This window comes from Myodes glareolus, chromosome 5, assembly GCF_982192425.1.
Source record: "Myodes glareolus chromosome 5, mMyoGla1.1, whole genome shotgun sequence".
NCBI lineage: Eukaryota > Metazoa > Chordata > Mammalia > Rodentia > Cricetidae > Myodes > Myodes glareolus.
Window position 1 is genome coordinate 63,851,347 of NC_142030.1, and position 22,461 is coordinate 63,873,807.

The following is a 22,461-nucleotide window of genomic DNA, read 5'->3' on the forward strand; positions in this document are numbered from 1 at the left end:
ATACTCAGCATTATACTAATGAAAATGTATTCTAATTTGTAATTTGTAATTTTTTATAGATTAACCAACATATTTTGTTAACCTGTCAAACTGTCAGCTAGTTTGAATAACAGAAAGGCTTTTTCCTGAGTCATTCTTCTCTGGTGTCTAAGGCAGTAGAAGACCATAGGCTACCTATCATAAAGAATTCATGGAAAACATCACCTCAGCTCCAGAGAGATGTGTTTGTTATTAGGGTCCTGCTGATTAATAATTTTATCAAATTATATAAGCTGCTCCTGCTTTTTACTGTAGTCGTCCTTGGCAGCTGCATGTTAATCATGGCTGTAGCCTGCTTCTTTGTGGCTTGCTGTTTTTCCCGCTCCCATGATCATTACCTCAGAGGAAAGAAAAACCAAAAATGAAAGAATATTCAAAAAGAAAGGTCTGAATTTTTCAAGAATTTCATGTCCAAATTGTCTCAAAATTAGATTCTTCTGTGTATAGAAAATTTTCAGGGACTTTGGCAATAGCTCCATGGCATTGAATAGTTTAAGCAGTGCAAGGATTATCAAACAGATGCTGTTACATCCATTTAGTGAATTGTAAGAAATATGTTATCTGTAGTTAAAGAGTAATTTAGCATAGGTAGCTTAGAACAACAACAATTTTCAATTACTTTAGAAATTAAATGTTGGTTATCTTTATTATCACTATGTTTATGTTAATATCTGTTCAACTGGAGATACAGTGAATGATTATATATTTTGTTTTCTATAAAAATATTATGCAATTTTACATAGTATATTTTTCTACCATATTTATTGTCAAGTACTTTTATATTGAATGTATACTGTTTTTGATCTTTAGAAAGTCATGCTCATTTTTAAGGTTAAATTACTATATTTTAAATTATTTGGCATGTAGAGAAACTCCAGATGCAAGAAGGGTTGTCAAATAATCCATAATATTTAAAAGTATTGTGTTAAAAAATTTCTAAGTAGGCACAAGTCCTTTAATTTTTTCTGGTGGAGGTGTACAGTGATCTCACACATGCATTTTAATATATTGGTCAAATGTATATGTATTGTTGCACATATACAACACAATTCCTGGTGAGAATTGCTCTAGCATTAATGTTTATAATCTTCTGGTCAGTTCTCAGCACCCACATGATTGCTCACACTGTTTGTAACTCCAACTTCAAAGGCTCAATATGTTCTTCTGGTCTCCACAGGCATAAGGCACACATGTGGTATACATTTAGGGAAAGCACTCAGACACATAGAATAAAATAAACCAGTCTTTTAAAACAACAACAGCAAAAACATTGAAAAATATCCACTATTGCAATCCCAACATTAAATTATAATGAAACATTGAAATGGATATATGGTGGTATTTTGTGTAGTAGAATGTTATAGAAATAAAAAGAATATTTACTCTATATAGTTTATCATGAATGAATTTTATAAGCATAAGTTTTACTATGGAAAGGAAAGTGTATGATTACATTTGGTATGATTCATTTTTATATAATGTCCAATAATGGGCAATTATTTTTTAAATGGAAAGAACTATATAGTACAACAATGTAATGGTTTCTGTTGAAGTCAGAATAGTGAATTTTTTAGGAAGAAACTATTGGGAGTAGTTCATGACTGAAAAGGCTTACACAGGAATCTTCCATAGTAAAACAGTATTTTCTTTCCTTTTTATGTTAATGTTTTTATTTAATTAAAAAAAGAAAACAATGTTTTTTCATTATACATACCAGTCTAAGTTCCCACTCCCTCACCTCCTCCCATTCCCTCCACATACAGCTCCCACCCCACCCCCATCCACTGTTTTGAGATGGCAAGTCTCATTGCTTTGGGGAAGGTCCAAGGCCCTGTTTTTTTGGTTTTTTTGTTTTGTTTTTGTTTTGTTTTTCTTTTTAGAATTGTCCTTTATTCTTTGTTTTGTTTTCTTTTTTTTTCAAGACAGGGTTTTTCTGTAACTTTGGAGCCTGTCCTGGAACTAACTCTTGTAGACCAGGTTGGTCTTGAACTCACAGAGATCCGCCAGCCCCCACCTCCTGAGTGCTGGCATTAAAGGTGTATGTCACTACAGCTAGCAGTATTTTCTTCTTTCGACTACCTGATGGCTGCATGGGGTCTTATAGTCATTTGTTTTTTTCTTTATGACCAGTTATTTATTAGAGCATACATTTATCTTTTGTGTTTTGTGAATTTTATTTTAAAATGAAATATTTAAACAGTTATTAGTACTTTAATGGAATTTCCCTTGAAGACAGATTTAAGATGTGACTTCCCTAGTGGCAATAAGAAATGACAAGGAAATCAGGATGGAGAGATGGCTCAGGGGTTAAGAGTTCCTACTGTGTTCTAGAGGCCTTGAATGTAGTTCCTAGCACACAAGTCAGGAAGCTTACAGCCATTAACTCCAGCTCCAGGGGACCTGAGGTCTTCTGGCCTCTGTTGGTACCCATCCATGTATGTGGCATGCATACATGTACATAATATGCAAACACATAAAACAACAATAATAAAGTAGTGTTAAAAAAAAGTAAGAAACAAAGCTACTTACTACTTGTCTTGGAAATTAATATTCCACAGAATCAAGATATCAACATCCAGATTTTTTATTTGTTGTGTGTGTGTGTGTGTGTGTGTGTGTGTGTCTCCAAAGCTATTTGTAACATATTTTTCTGGGCTTTTTTTCCCTGGGGGTAATAGACCTTGGCTCAAGGGACATTTATTGGCATTAAACTGGGAACTTGGTGGCAGAGATTTTAATGTGGTTGAAATGCAGGTTTCATTTATTGTCATCCTATATCTCTGCAGTTATGCTTGTCTGCCCTTTCAAAACAGAACCCCTTCAAAAGATATTTAAAATAGCAGCTATGAATTTGAATCATTATTTAATGTATTTTAGGTTAATGTAACCTTGAGCAGTATTCCTAAACTGGGGTTCAGTTTTTTCATTTATAGTATGTAAATAATATTACTCTTGTCGGCATATTGAGTACCAAGGACTTTGTTATGAGTGTAAAGAGTATAACTTACTTTGTACATGTCACAAAATAGCAGTCACAATATGAAATTCACTTTCCTTAATGGACTTAAATTTATTGGTAATCAGTTAATGCTCTGAATCTCACTAGTCTCATAGTTCAAAATAAAAGTAATACCTACTCTGAGATTTTTGTGAGAATTGGGTGGATTCATGAATGTGTCTAATAATGGCAGCTGCTATTTCTACAACTAACAATTATATACACTGACAATTTTCTTTTGTCCACTTATCCTGCTCATTTAATTGGTAACACATAGGAAGCTAATGAGTAAACATTTGATTAATTGTGTTTTGCATCTATTTGATTTAAAGGGAAAAGTAAGCAAATAGCTAGCAGTTGACATTCTATTTGCATTTCAACACAAACAGAAACTAAGACTCACGAGCATATGACTTTCCAAATACTCAGCATCTATCTTTATTGAAAAAGAAGTCAGAAAATCAATAGAGTATTCACCACCATCAGAGAAGAAAGTAGATCATTCTAAAAGATGCAAAACTTAGTGAGGTGGAATAAGAAACAATTTTATAGTTGATGTCCTTGCCTCCTCTTACCACTGAGGGCTGACCCAGTGTCTGGTCAGCCACCTGAGACCATGTTGGTGTCCAAGAGCCATGCAGCAGGGGCAGAGGAGAAATCTCTCTCTCTCTCTCTCTCTCTCTCTCTCTCTCTCACTCTCTCTCTCTCACACACACACACACACACACACACACACACACACACACACCAAGTCCATCAACTCCTGAGGGAGGTAGAAGAGCTGACCCTGAGGTTATAAGAGCAGGAGCGCTGTCCCTTCCCCAACCCCCTACTACCAGCTGCAACACCCTGGAGAGTGATCTCTACACCTCACCTGGGCAACCCAGTAGCTGATCCTGAAGGTGTAGGTGTGGAGAACAGACCGTGAGGGTGTGAAAACCTGAGAACTGACCCACCTCTTGCTCATTGCTGTGAGGGGTGAACTAGTCAGGGAATGCTGGAGAGCTCACCCTAGTGCTGAATCTCCCCCAAGTTGCTTTTGGTCATGTTTTATCACAGGAACAGAAATTCTAGCTAGGATTCTATTACTTAATACAATAAATAAAATACCTAGGAATAAAGTTAACCAAAGGAGTGAAAGAGCTCTATAATGAAAACTCTAAAACATTGATGTAAAAAACTGAAGACATCTCAAAACCCCCATATACATAAAAAATAAAATAAAAATTTTAAAACAGAAGTGATAAATATTTATGGAGGTCATATATTTAACCTGATTTAGAAATTATACAATGTAGCTGGCTATAGTGGCGCACACCCTTAATCCCAGCACTCAGGGAGCAGAAGCATGTAGATATATCTCCATGAGTTCAAGACCATCCTGGTGTACAAAGCGAATTTTAAGCCAGCTGGATCTGGAACCAAAGCCAGATCAGCCATAGTGAGACTAAAATTTTAAAGCAAAACAAAAACAACATAAAATTTATATATGTATCAAAACATCACATTTTATCCATTATTATAATTTATATAATTTTTAGATATTAATTTTTAAAAATAAAGTAAAACATCCAGGAAACCAAAAGGTGTTATATGCACCTTACCTAGGCATCACAAAAATCAACACTGTTGGTGAGGTGTGGTGAACCAGCCCTTAAGTTGTGAACGTGGGAGAGTTGTCCCCATTATGCCTTTGTCTTGTGACTGTAAGGTGGGGGAGTGATGCCAGTAGAAGAGCTGGCCTTGAGGTCCTAAGAGAGAGCAGAAGAGTTATTCCTGCCCCTCATCAGTTGCAACACTTGGGAGAGTGCCTCCTACACCTTGCCTGGGCAACACTGTAGAGCTGACTCTGCAGGTGTAGGTGTGGAGAACTGACCCTGAGGGTATGAAAGTAGGAGAACTGCCCCTGCCCTTTGCTTATTGCTGCAAGGAGTGAACTACCAGGGCAGTGCAAGAGAGCTAACCCTGGTGATAAAGACGGGATCACTGGTAGGCTGACCACCCCTGCAACTACCCAGGCCCAGAACCAATGTTATATGTTTGTCCATCCCAATATTCACCCCATTTCTGATCTACTGGAGCATGGGGGATGGGGATGAGGGTTAGTCCTGCAGACCCAGGGCAGCAGGATCTCCTCGACACAGAGCAGAAATGGAATATCTATAACAAGTCCCAGCGAGGGCCCAGCATTGATGGTGTAGCAGAGACCAGGGGCCTCGAACCAGACCTATGAGTCTTCGTGATGAACACTTGCATGTAAAGATATATGGATAAAGGTGTTTACTGTGTGACTATGTCACACTGCAGCTTCCACGATGAGATTTTCCCTTTCTTTTTTTTTCCTTTTTTCTCTTAAATTTTATTTTGTTTTATGTAATGAAGTTTGCAAGGGCAGAGGGGGCAGGAGATGGTTGGAATGGGATTCATGATGTCAAAGACACAAAGAATAAATAAAAAATATCACCCTGCTTTAGCTACCTTTCTTATACATCCAAGAACCACCTGCCTAAGGATGGCACCTCCCACATCAGTCATTGATCAAGAAAATGCCCCCACACTCTTGCCTACAAACCAAGATGTTGGGCTTTTTGTCTATTAATGCTCCTCTTCCCCAACTATAGCTTATGTCAATCAAAAATAAAAAAACTAACAAGGACAAGCACTAAGAGCACTGCCGAGCAGTGCTGCTCTGCAGCTCTGTGCAGCTCTGCAGCTCTGTGGCATTCTTCCTGTAATCACCATGCATTTCTGGAAATCATGAGGAGCATGATTGATTATAATTTATTGTAGATTAATGTGTCATGTAAAATATAGTGATAGATCTTTACCTAAACAGTGCATTTCTACCTTTATTTTCCTGTAACTTACTTCTCAAAGAGCAGTGAAATTGCTTAGAGAGTATAAGTCAGTATCTCTGCCTTAAAAACTCGTGTTTTTCCACTGCAGTTAGAGTAGGGCTCTAACTTTTTTATTAATTTTTATTGAACTATACAATTTTCTCTGCTCCCCTCCCTGTCTCTACCCTCCCCTTCAGCCCTCTCTCAAGGTCCCCATGCTCCCAATTTACTTAGGAGATCTTGTCTTTTTCTACTTCCCATGTAGATTAGATCCATGTATGTCTCTCTTAGTGTCCTCACTGTTGTCTAGGTTCTCTGGGATTGTGATTTGTAGGCTGGTTTTCTTTGCTTTATGTTTAAAAACCACTTATGAGTGAGTACATGTGATAATTGTCTGTCTGGGTCTGGGTTACCTCACTCAAAATGATGTTTTCTAACTCTATCCATTTCCCTGCAAAATTCAAGATGTCGTTATTTTTTTTTCTGCTGTGTAGTACTGCATTGTGTAAATGTAACACATTTTCCTTATCCATTCTTCAGTCGAGGGGCATTTAGGTTGTTTCCAGGTTCTGGCTTTGATAAACAATGCTGCTATGAATATAGGTGAGCACATGTCCTTGTGGCACAAATGAACATCCTTTGAATATATAGCCAAAATTGGTATTACTGGGTCTTGAGAAAGGTTGTTTCCTAATTTTCTGAGAAATCGCCACACTGACATCCAAAGGGGCTGTACCAGCTTACATTCCCACCAACAATGCAGGAATGTTCCCTTTACCCCACAACCTCTTCAGCATAAGTGTCATCAGTGTTTTTGATCTTGGCCATTCTTACAGGTGAAAGATGGAATCTCAGATTTGTTTTGATTTGCATTTCTCTGATGGCTGAGGATGCTGAACATTTCCTTAAGTGTCTTTCAGCCATTTTAGATTCCTCTGTTGAGAGTTTTCTGCTTAGGTTTATACTCCTTTTTTTTGGGGGGGGGGGGGGGTTCAAGACAGGGTTTCTCTGTAGCCTTTGAACCTGTCCTAGAACTAGCTCTTGTAGACCAGGCTGGCCTTGAACTCACAAAGATCCACCTGCCTCTGCCTCTGGCTGGGAATAAAGGTGTGCATTACCACTGCCTGGCTGGATTATTTGTTCTTTTGGATGACTAATTTCTTGAGTTCTTTGTATATTTTGGAGATTAGACTTCTGTCTGATATGGGGTTAGTGAAGATCTTTTCCCATTCTGTAGACTGTTGTTTTGTCTTGTTGACCATGTCCTTTGCTTTACAGAAGCTTTTCCGTTATTGTCTGTGTTCGAGTTTTGCCGTGTAGTGAAGAGCTGCGGGCAGGCCTGCTTTTCATCCCACACGGCTCCTGCACGGCTAGCTTAGCCCCGGAAATAATAACACACAAATTGTATTCATTTAAACACTGCCTGGCCCATTATCTCTAGAGAGTTAGTTACTGACTAACTCTCACATCTTGATTAACCCATTTCTAATAATCTGTGTAGCACCACGAGGTGGTGGCTTACCGGAAAAGATTCAGCATGTCTGACCTGGTGGCTGGCTCCATGGCATCTGCCTCATAGCCCTCTTCCCAGCATTCTGTTCTGTTTACTCTGCCTACCTAATTTTCTGTCCTATCAAGGGGCCAAGGCAGTCTCTTTATTGACCAATGAAAATAACACAATAGACAGTTAACCCTCCTCCATCATTGCCGGAGCTAGTTTCCATCAGCTCCTGAGAGCCAATTGCTAAATTTTCAGAATTTCTGAAATTATCAGTTGTTTTAAAATTAGGTAATGTGATTGTAGGTCTTATCTTGATTCTCCGTGCCTTTTTCGTTTTTTCAAAAACCATCCAAAGAACTAAATGAAGAATCCAAGCCACATAAAAGCTATCAAACTTGCAACAAAAGCCCAGCACTTGACATCTAGGCTAGCCCCTGTGAACCTGGTTTTATTATTGTGAGAATGACTGGTTGCACCTTCATTCCCAGGATAGCTTGATTCTATTAAAATTCTTTAAGCTCTCAGAATCTTTTGGTATATGTTAGTTAGTATTTCTATAATGTTGGTGTCATGTTTTTAATTACTTCCTGTTGTTTGTGGTGGTGGCATCTTTAGAAGACCCTGAAAAAATTGAGATGATGGTAAAGTCCCGGGAGAGCTAGCTGTTGTCCAGGCTCTGGGTGTGATAGGAAAGTGCAGGGCCTATCTGAGGTCCTTCTTGGAGTAGTATATGAGGCTGGACCATCTTGGCTAACTGCCTTGAAGTTGTCCTGTACCGACTGTTCAAGAGCCTATGTTTTTCTGATGTCAAAGGCCATTATTCCACCCAGACAAGTTTGTCAGTTAACTATTTTAAGGGTAGGGCTGTTAGTACCTCCTAAAGATCAACAGCTATTTTTGCATATGTACCATCTGAATGGTCAGTGAATGTTCTCAATATCATTTAATATTTCTCTCAGAAGCATTCTTTATTTAGGGTTTGTTTCTGAGATTGGAAAAATGTTAATCTATTTTTTCCATTACTATAACAGATCATGTTCCCATGAATTCATTGCAGTGTTAGCCACCTTTGGCCTTAACTTTCCAACCTGTCTTTCTGACCCTATACTTTTTATTCCCCTTGTACTTTGTTTTTTCTGAGGTAAAGTTCCAATCCCTAGGAACTGGATATTTGTCTCCTGAAGAGGCCAAACTGGGTGCCAAGATTTGGGTGAAATTATTGTTACATCCATGCTTATGCCAACCAAACCTTCAATTGCAATGTCACTTATTCATATTTGTAGCTTTGTTCTTTGATAATTTATAGAAGTTTGCCAAAATACTCGTTGTATGGTCTTTCCTAAAAATTTTGTTTCATCTACCAAAACTGTTCTGTCGCCTAGAGAAGTATGGTTTTACAATAGGCCTTAGTCTTTTAATTTCTCTGTAGATGAATTTCTGATAGGGAATGGTTGAATCAAATTTGATATCAGGGCCTAGGAGAGGCCCCCAAGTCACTTGCTGATGTCAAAGGGTTACCTTGCATGTTCCTTGTTGATCTGCATTCACAGAAGCTTTTGCCACGTCTTCTACATACTCCAGAAGGCTGAAGCATTCTGTTTGGATTACGTTGGATAAAATATTATTTCTAGGAATGTCTTGCCTACAATCCCTTTTCAGATGACCTTGTTTACCACAAGGACTGAAAGAAGTATAGCAGCATCAAGAAGATTCTGGAAGGATAGCATTACAGTATAGAAATTTAAAACATGACCAAAGATTGATGATCTAACAACTATAACCCTAGAACTTAGGCGAATAAGGCAGTACATAATGAGCCCTTGCTAAATAAACAAACAAACAAACAAACAAAAATATAAAAATCTATTTATTCTTTGTCAGTCTAATCCTTCTTTTGTGGCTATACCTTACCACAGTTCATCCCTGTGTCAAAGGTGATGTATAGACAACGTTGCTTGTTGAAATTATTTGTGTTAAAAAATTAATAACTCAATTATTCATTGATAGGAAGCTGATTATATGAACTCTGGAATGTTCAGACAATGAAATACTCTGCAGCTATTATAAAAATAAAGATGCAACTGCTTATATAACAAGAGGAAAATAATTTCAATTTGTTAATGGGAGAAAAGCAAGCTATGTTATACATGTATATAATATATATATACCTTTTGTGTAGGATATGGTAAAGTAAATAGAATGTAATTATTTTATAGAGAAAAATTATGTGAAATATTTTTTTATTCAGAAACAATGGCAGGACTCAGAATTATTGAGTAGTTAGGAGATTTTTCCTCCAGAGACCAGAGGGCAGATATGTAAAACTAATGTCATAGTACACTTTCAGTCATTCTTGTGAAGGACTTGAAAGACCTTTTCATATATTCTGAACAAATGGCATTCATTTTTCATACATATATTTCATATGTATGTTTCTTGTAGATGCCAGAAGAGCAAGCATTCTGTGTCTTGGTGAAAATCATGGATAAGTATGGATTACGAGATCTATATAAAAACAATTTTGAAGATCTTCACTGCAAATTCTATCAACTTGAGAAACTAATGCAGGTAAGGAAAAATGGGAAATTCTATCACCCACAGGTTTGTTGTTATCAAAAATCTCTAATATGAGCAATAATAACTATGAAGCTTTAATGAATACAGCTGAAAATGTAAATAGATTACATTATTTTATTAATGCGTTTGACTTTTCAGACATAAAAGTTACTTTTTCTCAAAAGTCAGTGTTCCTTGTGGGCTTTAAAAGTCAATAATTATATTTAATAAATGAAAAATTAGTTGGGCCTGATGATCATTTATATACTTTATTTAAACTATCAAGTAGATGCGTTTGGGTCCTTTTTGAAGTGATCACTTTGTACAATAGTTTAGTGTGTGTGTGTCTGCATGTGCATGCATGTGTATGTGTGAATGTGTGAGCTATTTAAGAAGAAAATGAACATAATCTTTTCTGTGTCTTTGCTTCTGTTTTTCAGTTATGGAAGTGCTTTGTGTTTGGTCTCTCATGCCTTTGAAAAGCATTTTCATGTTTAACTATTGAAAGAGTAAAGATAGCCTAAAGGGCTTGTTAGGAGCTAGTTATCTTTATTATACTCTTGCATAATTTTACTTTTTTATTTTTCATACCATCAAGATTGGATTGTTAAAGATTTATTATTTTTATTTACATGAAATATATATACATACACATACATATGCAAATGTATTTGGGTGTCCAGAGAGGGCAGCAGATCTCCTGGAGCTAAAGCTGCAGGTAGATTGTAGCTACCTGACTTGAGTGTAGGGAACCAAACTCAGGTCCTCTGGAGCATCAGCAAGCGCTCTGAACTGCTGAACCCATCTCTCCAACCCACAGATAGGTTTTAATATCTGGTTATGCTTTGTAGTTTTCCAAGTGTTCAAGAATATTTTAAAATCATACTATATACCTCAGATAATATTGTTTGATGATTTACAAGGTAAAGATACATTTTCTTTCTAGGTAAGTCAGAGGTGAATCCTGTGTCTTACCTTGGAGTCACAATTTTCATTAGAATGCAGGTGTTCTGAGAGAACAAGATTTCCCCAGGAAGCAAGAACACTTGTGTTAGCAAGAATAATCTTTGTTATAAGTTTTTGCTGTCTGCACTCATCTGTCATCTGTTCAATTCCCATCTCCTGTCATCACTTCTGTACATTGAAAAACAACAAGTCAGTGCTGAAATACAATTCAAGTACAACAGAGAACTTGATAAAAATTGCAGTTGTTGAAGAAATAAAGATTCTTCAGCAATTGTCCTCCTAACTTTTTTATTTTGACTTTTAGGAACAACTGCCAGACCTGTACAACCATTTCTGTGATCTGAACCTAGAAGCTCATATGTACGCATCCCAGTGGTTCCTCACACTTTTTACTGCCAAGTTTCCTCTCTGCATGGTGTTCCACATCATTGACCTACTGCTGTGTGAGGTACAGTGGCCAGCTTTCATACTTGTAGCAAACTAGCAAAGTCTACATAAAACAAGTTATTTCTTCTTTTCTCATACTTTTCTACTCACAGACCAAAATTTCATTTAAATTTTTAATAGAGATTATGTAATTTTATTATTTGTCAGTAATAAAAACATTAAGGCTTATGTAATTGCCACAAAATAAAATTGAATGGTTAGATTTGTGTAATTATATTCCTAATAAGCCTATATCTGTGAATACTGTATCAGCAGTGTTACTTTTAAAAAGCTTAAATAAATGAATTTAGTTTCAGGGGTTTTTACTATTGATGCACTATTTTTTTTATTATTATTATTAAAAATTTTCACCTCCTCCCCATCTCCCATTTCCCTCTCCCTCTCTCCACTCCCTCTCCTCCTTCCTCTCCAGTCCAAAGAGCAGTCAGGGTTCCCTGCCCTGTGGGAAGTCCAAGGACCTCCCCCCTCCATCCAGGTCTAGGAAGGTGAGCATCCAAACAGACTAGGTTCCCACAAAGCCATTACATGCAGTAGAATCAAAACCCAGTGCCATTGTCCTTGGCTTCTCAGTCAGCCCTCCTTGTCACTCATGTTCAGAGAGTTCGGTCTGATCACATGCTCCATCAGTACCAGTCCAGTTGGCCTTGGTGAGTTCCCATTAAATCAGCCCCACCATCCCAGTGGGTGGGCGCACCCCTCATGGTCCTGACTTCCTTGCTCATGTTCTCTCTCCTTCTGCTCATCATATGGACCTTGGGAGCTCAGTCCAGTGCTCCAATGTGGGTCTCTGTCTCTCTCTCCATCCATCGCCAGATGAGGGTTCTATGGTGATATGCAATATATTCATCAGTGTGGCTATAGGATAGGGCCAGTTCAGGTGCCCTCTCCTCAGCTGCTCAAGGAACAAGCTGGGCACATCTCCTTGGACACCTGGGAACCCGTCTAGAGTCCAGTCTCTTGCAACCCTTAAATGGCTCCCTTAATTAAGATATATACTTCCCTGCTCCCATATCCACTCTTCCTCCATCCCAACCATCCCATCCCCCAAGCTCTCCCCATCCTCCCTTCTCACTTCTCTCTCCCCATCTTCCCTTACCCCCACCCCCAAGCTCTCAATTTTTGCCTGACAATTTTGTCTACTTCCAATATCCAGGAGGATAACTACATGTTTTTCTTTGATGCACTATTATTACATTATGGAGTATGATTGAGCCCCCCATACACACACCCAGTAATTAATTCCTTCATTTGTTAGCTCCCTCTGTGTGTGTGATAGTTTTGGTTCTTCCAAGAGAGAAAACTAATAAAAATTTTGGACTATGTAATCTTCCTTCTTTTCCTTTTCTTCTTCACTTTCTTGCAATAGTAGGATTCAAACTTTTGTCTTTGTGCATTCCAAAAAAGTGTTCTGACACTGAATTACAGTAGAAAGTGTCAGGAATTCATTTTCAAAAATTCCTTTGGTGTTTGTCTTTGTTTATTCTTTTCAGTTCCCTTAGTTCACTATATTCGTTTTCTCTGTTTTCTTTCAGAGTGGTGGTGTGAGGGTTGAACCCTGCCTTATTCATGCACATATTTCACCACTGATGTTCAACCCCATACCCTCTTTTTCCTTTTAAATAATTTATTACAATACACATCTAATATTGTATTGTCTATCAAAGTGCCTGACAATTATCTTGAAAGGTAGTTTGATGGACCAGGCTTATAGTGCACACCTTTAATCCCAGTACTCAGGAGGCAGAGGCAATAGAATCTCCATGAGTTATAGGCCAGCTGGAGCTACATAGTGAGATTCTGTTTTTAAAAGAGGTGGGGTAGCTTGCTTGATGGAGAGAAAAGTATATATTTTAATGTGAGTATAAATGTACATAAACATAAGGCTACCCATTTTAATCAGTTTAGACATTAGTAATTTGACTTAAAAAATAATATTTGTATAAGCTAAGTATTATTTCTCAACCTAATGAGAAACATCATTTTATATGCAAACATTGCTGGACTTTTGTTCTCAAAGGTTCTTGTTATTAGTTGCATAGCATCTGAAATTGGAAAGCATTTTGTAGGCAAGGAAGGTTTTGAATAATTTCTGAGGTATTTTTGATTAAGGAAGATCTGAGTGCTTTGCTAAATTCACTGAAAAATATTTTTAGTCTTGATTATGTAACAACTATTAATGCTAATTGATAATATATTCATTATCCTTTTCATTTTACTTATAAATTGGTCTATAAAATGTCATTTTAAATCCAGGCAGTGGTGGCGCATGCCTGTAATCCCAGCATTTGGAAGGCAGAGGCAGACAGATCTCGTGAGTTTGAGGCCAGACTAGTCAACAAAGCTTTCCAGGATAGCCAGTTAGACAGAGAAAACTTGTCTTGAAAAGCAAAACCAAATAATAACAAAATAACAACAAAAATGCCATTTTAAATGTAACCAGTGAGATAACACAAAGAAGCTAAAACCTTCAGTATGTTATGATCGATCACAATATACACAGAGACAATTAGGGTATTATGACCTTTGCCTAATTATCCTGAATGGTTTTGACCCCTTTTTAAACATAGTACTCGTTTAAAAGAAACCAAAGTCAGATGTTTGAGTTCCATATTCCTAAAACCAGCTAATATTCAAAATTAATTCTGCTAAGTCTTTTTTAAATTTTTTTTATTAAAAATTTCTGCCTCCTCCCCTCCTCCCACTTCCCTCTCCTCCCCTCCCCCCCCTCCCCCTCCTCCTCCTTCTCTAGGCCAAAGAGCAGTCAGGGTTCTCTACCCTAATTGGGAAGTCCAAGGTCCTCCCCACTTCCCCCAGGTCCAGGAAGATTAGCATCCAAACAGACAAGGGTCTCACAAATCCTGTCCATGCAGTAGAATCAAAGCCCAGCACCATTGTCCTTGGCTTCTCAGTCAGCCTCCACCATCAGCCACATTCAGAGAGTCTGGTTGGGATAGTATTTCATGAAATGAGAAAAGTGACTATGATATGTTAATGGTTTTTGTATTTTATACAGTATGAACTTGAAATTACTTACCATCACTTCATACTGTTTTCTTAAAGAGGTTATCTGTGTTCATAATAGATTAGTTTATGATTTTCATTACAAAGGTTAGTGTGCTTAACTGTTCTGCTAAATGGATTTCTCTATTGCTTCTGGTAGATAGTATTGCTGTAGTGTCATTTGCTGGATAGATGATGTTCTGAAATTGTCTCCTGAGCTATGATGCCTGGCACTGTTTATGGGTCTACTGGAATCTGGATTCACATTTTTTTGGGGAAATTTAATCATGAAGACACTTGAATTTCTAATGTTAAATACTAAGAAAATCACTATAGTAAAGAAATGCAAACAAAATTTAAAACCTTCCTGTCCTTTGTCATCTGTGATCACAGTGGATGATCGTAATTAATAAAACCACTAGATGTTTAATTCTTCTTTTTATTCATTTCTTTATTTGTTGTGTTTGGAGTTTTTGCCTGTACCATATACATGTACATGCCTTGTGCATCTTGTGGAGGCCAGAAGAGGGCATCAGATCCCCAAGGACTGGAGTTACAGGTGATTTTAAACCATCATGTGAGTGCTGGGAATTTAACCTGGGTCCTCTGGAAGAGCAGTCAGTGCTCTTAACCACTGAGCCGTCTCTCCAGCAAGATGTTTCATTCTTTCACCTTCAACTTATACTCTGCAGCTGCTTTTTGTTTTTAATTATCATACAAAGTAATTTTGTTATTATATTTTAATGCATTGTTTTTTAAAAATTCTTCTTTATTTTTCTCTAAAAATTCTTTTCTCCCCTCTCATGGACCCTTTCTTTCTGAGACTGGGTTACCTCACTAAATATAATAATTTCCAGATTCATTAATATTACCAAAAGTTTCATTTTTTCTTATGGCTAAATAAAAGTTCATTGTGTATTCATCTTTGGTGGACATCTAGGTGGGATACACTTCATGGTTATTGTGAACAGTGCCTCAGTGAACATGGATGGGCAAGTATCCATGCTACTATTCAGAGTTTTTAGGATGTACCTCATAGTGGTAGAACTGAGTCATAGGAAAGTTTTAGGTTTAGGTGAGTAGGAAGCCTCCTCTCCAAATTTGCTTCTCTATTGCTATGATAAATGCCTTGACCAAAAACAACTTTTTTACATTGCTTACACTTCCTGATCACAGTCCATCACTAAGAAAAGTCAGGTCAGGAACTCAAGCAGGAGTAGAGGCAGGAACAGAGGAATACTGACTTGTTCCCCGGGTTTTGCTCAGCTTCCTTTGGTATACATCCCAGCCCTACTCCCCCAGGGATGGCACTGCCTGCATGAAAATGCGCCAATTGCTGACATTCCCATGACATTTTGATGGAGACAATTCCTCAATTCAGGTTTCCATTTGCCAGGGGGCTCTATCAGTATCAAACTGACAAAAAGTCCAGCCAGCACACTTCCAGTGATTTTCATACTGTCAGCACTAGTTTATATACCCAGCTGTGAATAAGTGTTTTGTTTTTTGTCTCCAGATCCTTGCCAGCATTTATTTTGTTAATGATGGCCATTCTGACTGTAGTGAAGTAGACTCTTAAAGGAGTTTAAATTTGCATTTCTCTGATAGGTAAGGATATTGGATATGCTTTATAATTTTATTGGCCATTTGTTTTTTCTTCTTTTAAGAAGGGTGTCTTCAGCTTATTTGTCCATTTATTGATCAGCATTTTTGGTTTTTGCATGTTTAATTCTTGCACTTGTTTATATATTTTAGGTACCATTACCATATCCAAATTTGACAGAAATTTTTCCCCATTCTGTGGGCTGTGTTTTCACTGTGTTGATATTTCCCTTTCCTATGCAGAAACTTTTTGATTTAATATAATCCCATATTTAGCATTTCTTATACTGTTAGAATCCTTTTTAGAATGTTCCTGGTTTAGTTGTTTTAGAACATTACCTTTGTCCTAATTTATTTTCTCATAGCAAGTTTTAAATTAAGACTTTTGATCCATCTTGGTTTGTTTCTGTGTGTGATTTGTAGGCGATACGTATTTAATTTTATTCTTTTGTATGTGGCTATCCAGATTACCAGTACTATTTGTTGAATGGGGTACTTTTTCTCCAGTGTATTTTTTAACTCTTTTGTAGATAACATTAGATGGTCAAAAATGACCATTTTTTTTATGGATCTTCTCTTCTTTTCTACTAGCCCACACATGTTTCCATGCCAGTACTTTGCTTTCTTTGTCACAGTATTTCTGTGTTATAAATTTGAGGTCAGGTGTTGTCAGAGCTCCAACAGTGTTCTTTTTGCTTAGGATTGCTTTTTCTATCTGTATCTTTTGTGTTTACATATGAATTTTAGAATTATCTTTTCAAGTTCTGTGAAGAATGTATTTGTGGGATTGCATTTGAATCTGTAGATTAGTTACTTTTGCTAACACAGCCATTCTTACACATTCTGCTAGTCTTGGAGCATGGAAGGTCTTTCTGTTTTGTAGTTTCTTCTTCAGTTTTTTTCTCTGGTGTCTTAAAGTTTTCACTTCAGAGATCTTTTACCTCACTGGTTAAGCTTATTTCTGTACCTGCATATAGCTTTTCAAAATGTCGGGTAGATTATAGTCATAGCATTATTTCTAAGGAAGTAACAGAGTAAAGTAGCTTTTTAAAATAAACTCTGTAAGAAACAGCATTGTAGTGTGCTCAGGATGTTCATTCTTTCCACTAACTCATCTTTGTCATCTTTGTCAAGGATTATTTTGCAAAGAAACTTTTGAATAAACTTTGACTTCCTGCCTGTCTGCTTTTTCTCGTTGCCACTTTCCTTCTTCTAGTTAATAAAATATTTATATCAAAAGCTATTCTTTTCTATGTACTAAATATTCTAGTTAAAGAACTGGTCTTAAATAAACTACATACTGGATCTTTTTCATATCTTTTTGTAAGAAAACAATACAGATCTTAATATTTGTCAATTAATATTTGATTGCAAATGAAAGGCTAAGAAATTCTTTCAAAAACATTGGTTTTTCAAAGTCATTCTAACTAAAAAATATGTGAGTAAAGAATTTTACTCAAAAATCATATTATAAAGTAAAAAGAAAGATATTGAGTTTGTCTTTATACTTCAGGAGCTGATCATCATGTCATGTGTTCCTCTTTTATTCTGAAGTTAGGACTACAAAGCTAAGTTAGCAGAAGGAATCATTTTGTCAGTACAACTTGAGTTTTTAAAACCTCCTAGTTATTAATAATTGTTATTTACAATACTTAAACCTGACTGTGTGGTGGCCTGTGTAGATTCTCTAATTTGGTTGAAGATGTGTGGCAACAGGGTTTAAATAACTTAGGAGTTCCGAAACATATTTCTTATACTAAAATGAATATTCTATCTCTATACATTTAGCCAGCAATTGAAAGGAAAATCATTTTAACACCCTATATTAATGTCTGTTTTTGAGATAGAAAACCTACACATATTATAGTGCAAATATTGTGCTGTTAACCCACCAAGAATATAATGCCGCATGTTTTGAAATAGTTTTTGTTAGCATGACAAAATGAATGTTAATTAGGAATACTTGGTGTTTTCTCACATAAGGAACATGTCTAAGGTAGTCAACACAAAACAGCATCTCATCTTCATTTCAGACTTTCTTTAGAACCTCTTCTAAGTGTGTCCTGATATCCAGCATACATTTGTCTTACTTGTTTCTGTACTTCCTGTAGTCACACAATAAACTTCCTATATAATTTCTCTTATTCCTGTCATGTTAATAAGATTCATCTACATTTTCTATCTAGATATGGTTTATAATACTACACTGCAACTTATTCGTTCTTCTGTTCCATTGTTGATAGTCTTAGAATTGTTTCCACTTTAAGGGTGTAAAGATTCGCTGTGGGTAATCCTGAATCTGTCTTTTGGTGAATAGGCATACACTTCTGTGGCTATACTCCTAGAAATGAAATTGCTTGGTTTGAGTGTATGTACGCTAAATATGAGTAGATACTGCCAAATACATTCTAAACCACTATAGCCATTGCCTCTTGTGTTGTTTTATTCAGTTTAAGTACCCCTTGTAACCAAGAGAAAGAGATTTGTTGTGCTTTATGCTAGCTAATTCTAGGCCAGATTATAATTCACAAAAAAATGCAAGTAAATGAAACTTATTTGGAGATCAAAGAGATTAACTTGACTTCTGAAATTCCATAGAGATAGGTGTCAGGGGCTAGATCTAAAAGCTGAAGCACCTTTCCCCATTGTCTTGAAAACATGGGGTTTTTTTTACACACCTAATATATCCTGATTACAATTTACCCTAACTCCTTTAGTTCCTCCTCCATTTCCCTCCCATCCTGATTGACTCCCTGTTTCTTCTTAGAAAACAAATGGGCTTCTAAGTGATAATAATCAATAAAGATAAGATAAGATAAAACAAAAACTGACACATCAGAATTCAGTAAAATAAACAGGAAAAAATAAAATAAGAAGGAATACAGCCCAAGAGAGAGCACAAGAAACAGAGACCCTCGTATTTTCACTCTCGGGAATAGCATAAAGACACTAAATTGGAAGTCATATACACATAGGACCTGGTGCTGACCTATGCAGGCCCTGTGTATATTGCTTCAGTCTCTCTGAGTTCATTCTTGCTTTGATCGTGTTAATTTAGAAAGCTTTGTTTCTTGATGTGCTCCATCCCCTCTGGCTCTTTTGTTCCTTTCACCTCCTCTTCCTTAGGACTCCCTGATAGAGACTCCCATTTAGGGCTGAGTTCCAGGTATTCTTACTTTCTGCATAATGTCTGGCTATGGGTCTTTATTTTTGTTTCCATATGCTGCAGGAGGGAATTCTCTGATGAAAACTGAATAATTCACTGATCAGTGAGTATAACAAAATGTCATTAGCTGGTATTTTTTTTCTTTTTTTTTTTCTTTTTTTTTAACAATAGTAGTATTTGGTTTTACCCTATGTCCCTAGGCTATTCTAGTCTCAGATTATTGATCACCCAAGCAGTAGTGGTTATGGGTTCCATCTTAAGGAGTGGGCCTTAAGTTAAATCAGATACTGATTGGTTGCTTCCACAAGTGTAGTGCCCCAGATGCCCTATCATATCTTGCAGGCAGGACAGTATTGTAGATCAAAGCGTTTGTGACTGGGTTGGTGCTTATGTTTCTTTTTTTGTATAAGGCAGCGTAACTTCCTGTACCAAAGACGTTAGAACATAGGGGTGAAGGCTCTATATACGCATTGGTTCAACTTCTACATGTTCAATGAGTTATATAGGTGTTGTCTTCAGCAATGGGAAGAACACTCTATAACCTTGACAACAGCCTGGGTTATTTAGGGATTCCCATAGGACCCCTTTGGCCAACAGTGCTATTAAATGTAAACCAATCCCGGGACTGAATCACTTGTGTGCCTGATGGCAGAAATTACCCTGATTGGAAAAATTCTGAAAGAATTCACAGGTAGAAGAAGGAACATAGAGACAGTATAAAATTAGTTAAGATATTAGTCTTAAGATATTGATCCTTTCTGGATACCTTGCTCATGTTAGTTAACCCATATAAACTTCTCTAGCTTTAGTTATAAAATAAGACTATCTCTCAGGTCAAGTAAGATTGTAACAGAATACTTAGCTTTAACTATCCCATTTATTATAAACATCTCTTATACTGTGCTCTGCTCATCTATAGCCCTTTTAGCTATTTCTCATTTTAATCTCACCCCAAACACACCTACTTGAGATGCTTTTTTGGTAAAAAGCAAAATTTTAAACAGTGGCCTTAATAGAAGTTTCCTTTTACTTTTTTTCCCCTATTAATGATTTAAGTAGTTCTACAAAGTTTTCTTTCCTTCCCTTTCCCTTCACCTTTTCAAAAGAAGTAGGAAAATTGCAACATTTTTCTTAGTCTTGACAAGATAACTGACAGCCGGTGTTTGAAGTTGACTCTTACTAGATAGTTCAATTTTAAAGTATGAAATATATTCAGCTTTATATAGTAACTTGATACTTCAAGAAATTTAAGGAAATCATTGACCGTTTGAATTAGAGTATGCCTCTAGTGCCTCCTTTATTATATAAATGATGAGAGAATGATAGTTCTATATTATCTGATTAAATACCTCCAAGGGCAATTTCCCTTTTAAGTAAGTTTTCTAACAAGAATTGAATGGATTTGTTATATAACATTGTTCCCTTTTAGCCCCAACACTCCTACCCCTAAAAAACCTTTTCAGAATAAGATGATCTAAGGACAGTTAAGACTTCTGGAAAGAATACATGTTTATGGAAACTCTCAAGAGTTGTTGGAATTAGACCAGGTGGCGGTGGCATACACCTTTAACCCCAGAACGCAGGAGGCAGAGGTAGGTGGAGCTTCATGAGTTCGAGGCAAGCCTGGTATACAAGAGCTAGTTCCAGAACAGTTAGGACTGTTACACAGAGAAATTCTGTCTTGAAAAACAAATAATAAAACAAAGCAAAACAAAAAAAAGAGTTGTTGGTATATATGCATAAGAATACAGAAAATAAGTGTTTCGTATAAATCACAACAGTAAAACCTGTATAGGTTTCTTATAGTCTTATTTACCAATGGAAGTTTTGAGAGCCAGAAAAATTTAAGTACAGAACTAACATAATTTTACAATGAAAATTATAAAACAAAAATTGCAAATACCTCCCATGTTCATGCATTAGACAATTTAGTATTATTAAACTTACAGACTCAATTCAGCCTCATCAAATAATCAAGATTTTCTTACCAAAGCTAGAAAAGTAATCTCAAAAGGAAAAAAAAAGTAAAAAGAATAAAGCTATAGGTACCACAATACCTGATTTCAAGCTGCTGTAGGAACCATAATAACAGAAACATAAAACTCGATACATAGACCAATACAATACAGTATGAAACCCAGAATCTGAGAAAGCCTTACAACTGCAACCCCTTAACAAAGGTTTCAAAAACACATTTGAAAAAAGACAGTCTCTTCAGTAAAAGGTTCTGAAACCATAGTGTCTTTCCCTGTACAAAACTCAACTCAAAATAGATAAACAGTCATTAAGACCTGAAATTATAAAAAGAAAACGTGAGTAAAACATTGAAGATATTGATTAGTTAGTAATCTTCTGGATAAGCCCAATAAACCAAAATTGATATTATACATCAATCTAAAATTTTTTGTACAGAAAACAGAAGAGACAACCTACAGAGAAGAAGAGAATAGGATATAGGGATAGGAAGAATACTGAATTCATACAGTTCATCTGGAAGTAGATTAATATCCCACAGCTATTAAGAACCCCAGAACTGTATTTACACGGCAGGATTTACCATGATGGCAAAAATGGTTTTCCCTAGGCAAGGCTTAACTGTTGCACTCTGAATGTGCTGACTTCTGTGATTTTCCTAAATGTGGGAGATGCTGACTGTATAATTTACAATAGTGGAGACTATTTGCATTCTACCATGAAGTATATGAACTGAAAATCTTAACAATTTACCAAAAAACGAGTTTTTCAATTAAAAGGCACACATGTTACCGAGTATGTGGTCAATTTTCGAGAAGGTTCCATGAGCTGCAGAGAAGAAGGTATATTCTTTCCTATTTGGGTGGAGTGTTCTATAGATGTCTGTTAAGTCCATTTGATTCAGTACCTCCAATAAATCTCTTATTTCTCTGTTAGGTTTCTGTCTGATTGACCTGTCCATTGTTGAAGTCTCCTACTATTAGTGTGTGTGGTTTGATGACTGCCTTGAGTTCTAGAAGAGTTTCTTTTACACATGTGGGTGCCTTTATGTTAGGGGCATAGATATTCAAGATTGAGACTTCTTCCTGATGAATTGTTCCTGTTATGAGTATGAAATGTCCATCTCCATCTCTTCTGATTGATTTTAGTTTGAAGTCGATTTTGTTAGATATTAGAATGGCCCCACCCGCTTGTTTCTTAGGTCCATTTGCTTGGAAAACCTTTTCCCAACCCTTTACTCTGAGTAGGTGTCTGTCTTTGTGGTTGAGGTGTGTTTCTTGTAAACAGCAGAATGTTGGATCCTGTTTTCGTATCCAGTCTCTAAGTCTGTGCCTCTTTATAGGTGAGTTGAGTCCATTGATATTAAGTGATATTA

General features: G+C 36.6%; 1 protein-coding gene across 4 annotated transcripts in view; it reads left to right on the forward strand.

The window, feature by feature from the left end:
* Positions 1 to 22,461, forward strand: part of Rabgap1l (RAB GTPase activating protein 1 like) — a 632,406-nt gene that overhangs the window by 383,444 nt on the left and 226,501 nt on the right. For all 4 annotated transcript variants that reach the window (XM_087906361.1, XM_087906363.1, XM_087906362.1 and 1 more), the window contains 2 exons: positions 9,818 to 9,943; positions 11,202 to 11,345. In XM_087906361.1, the coding sequence (XP_087762487.1) occupies positions 9,818 to 9,943; positions 11,202 to 11,345 (270 nt within the window). The remainder of the gene's footprint in view (positions 1 to 9,817; positions 9,944 to 11,201; positions 11,346 to 22,461) is intronic.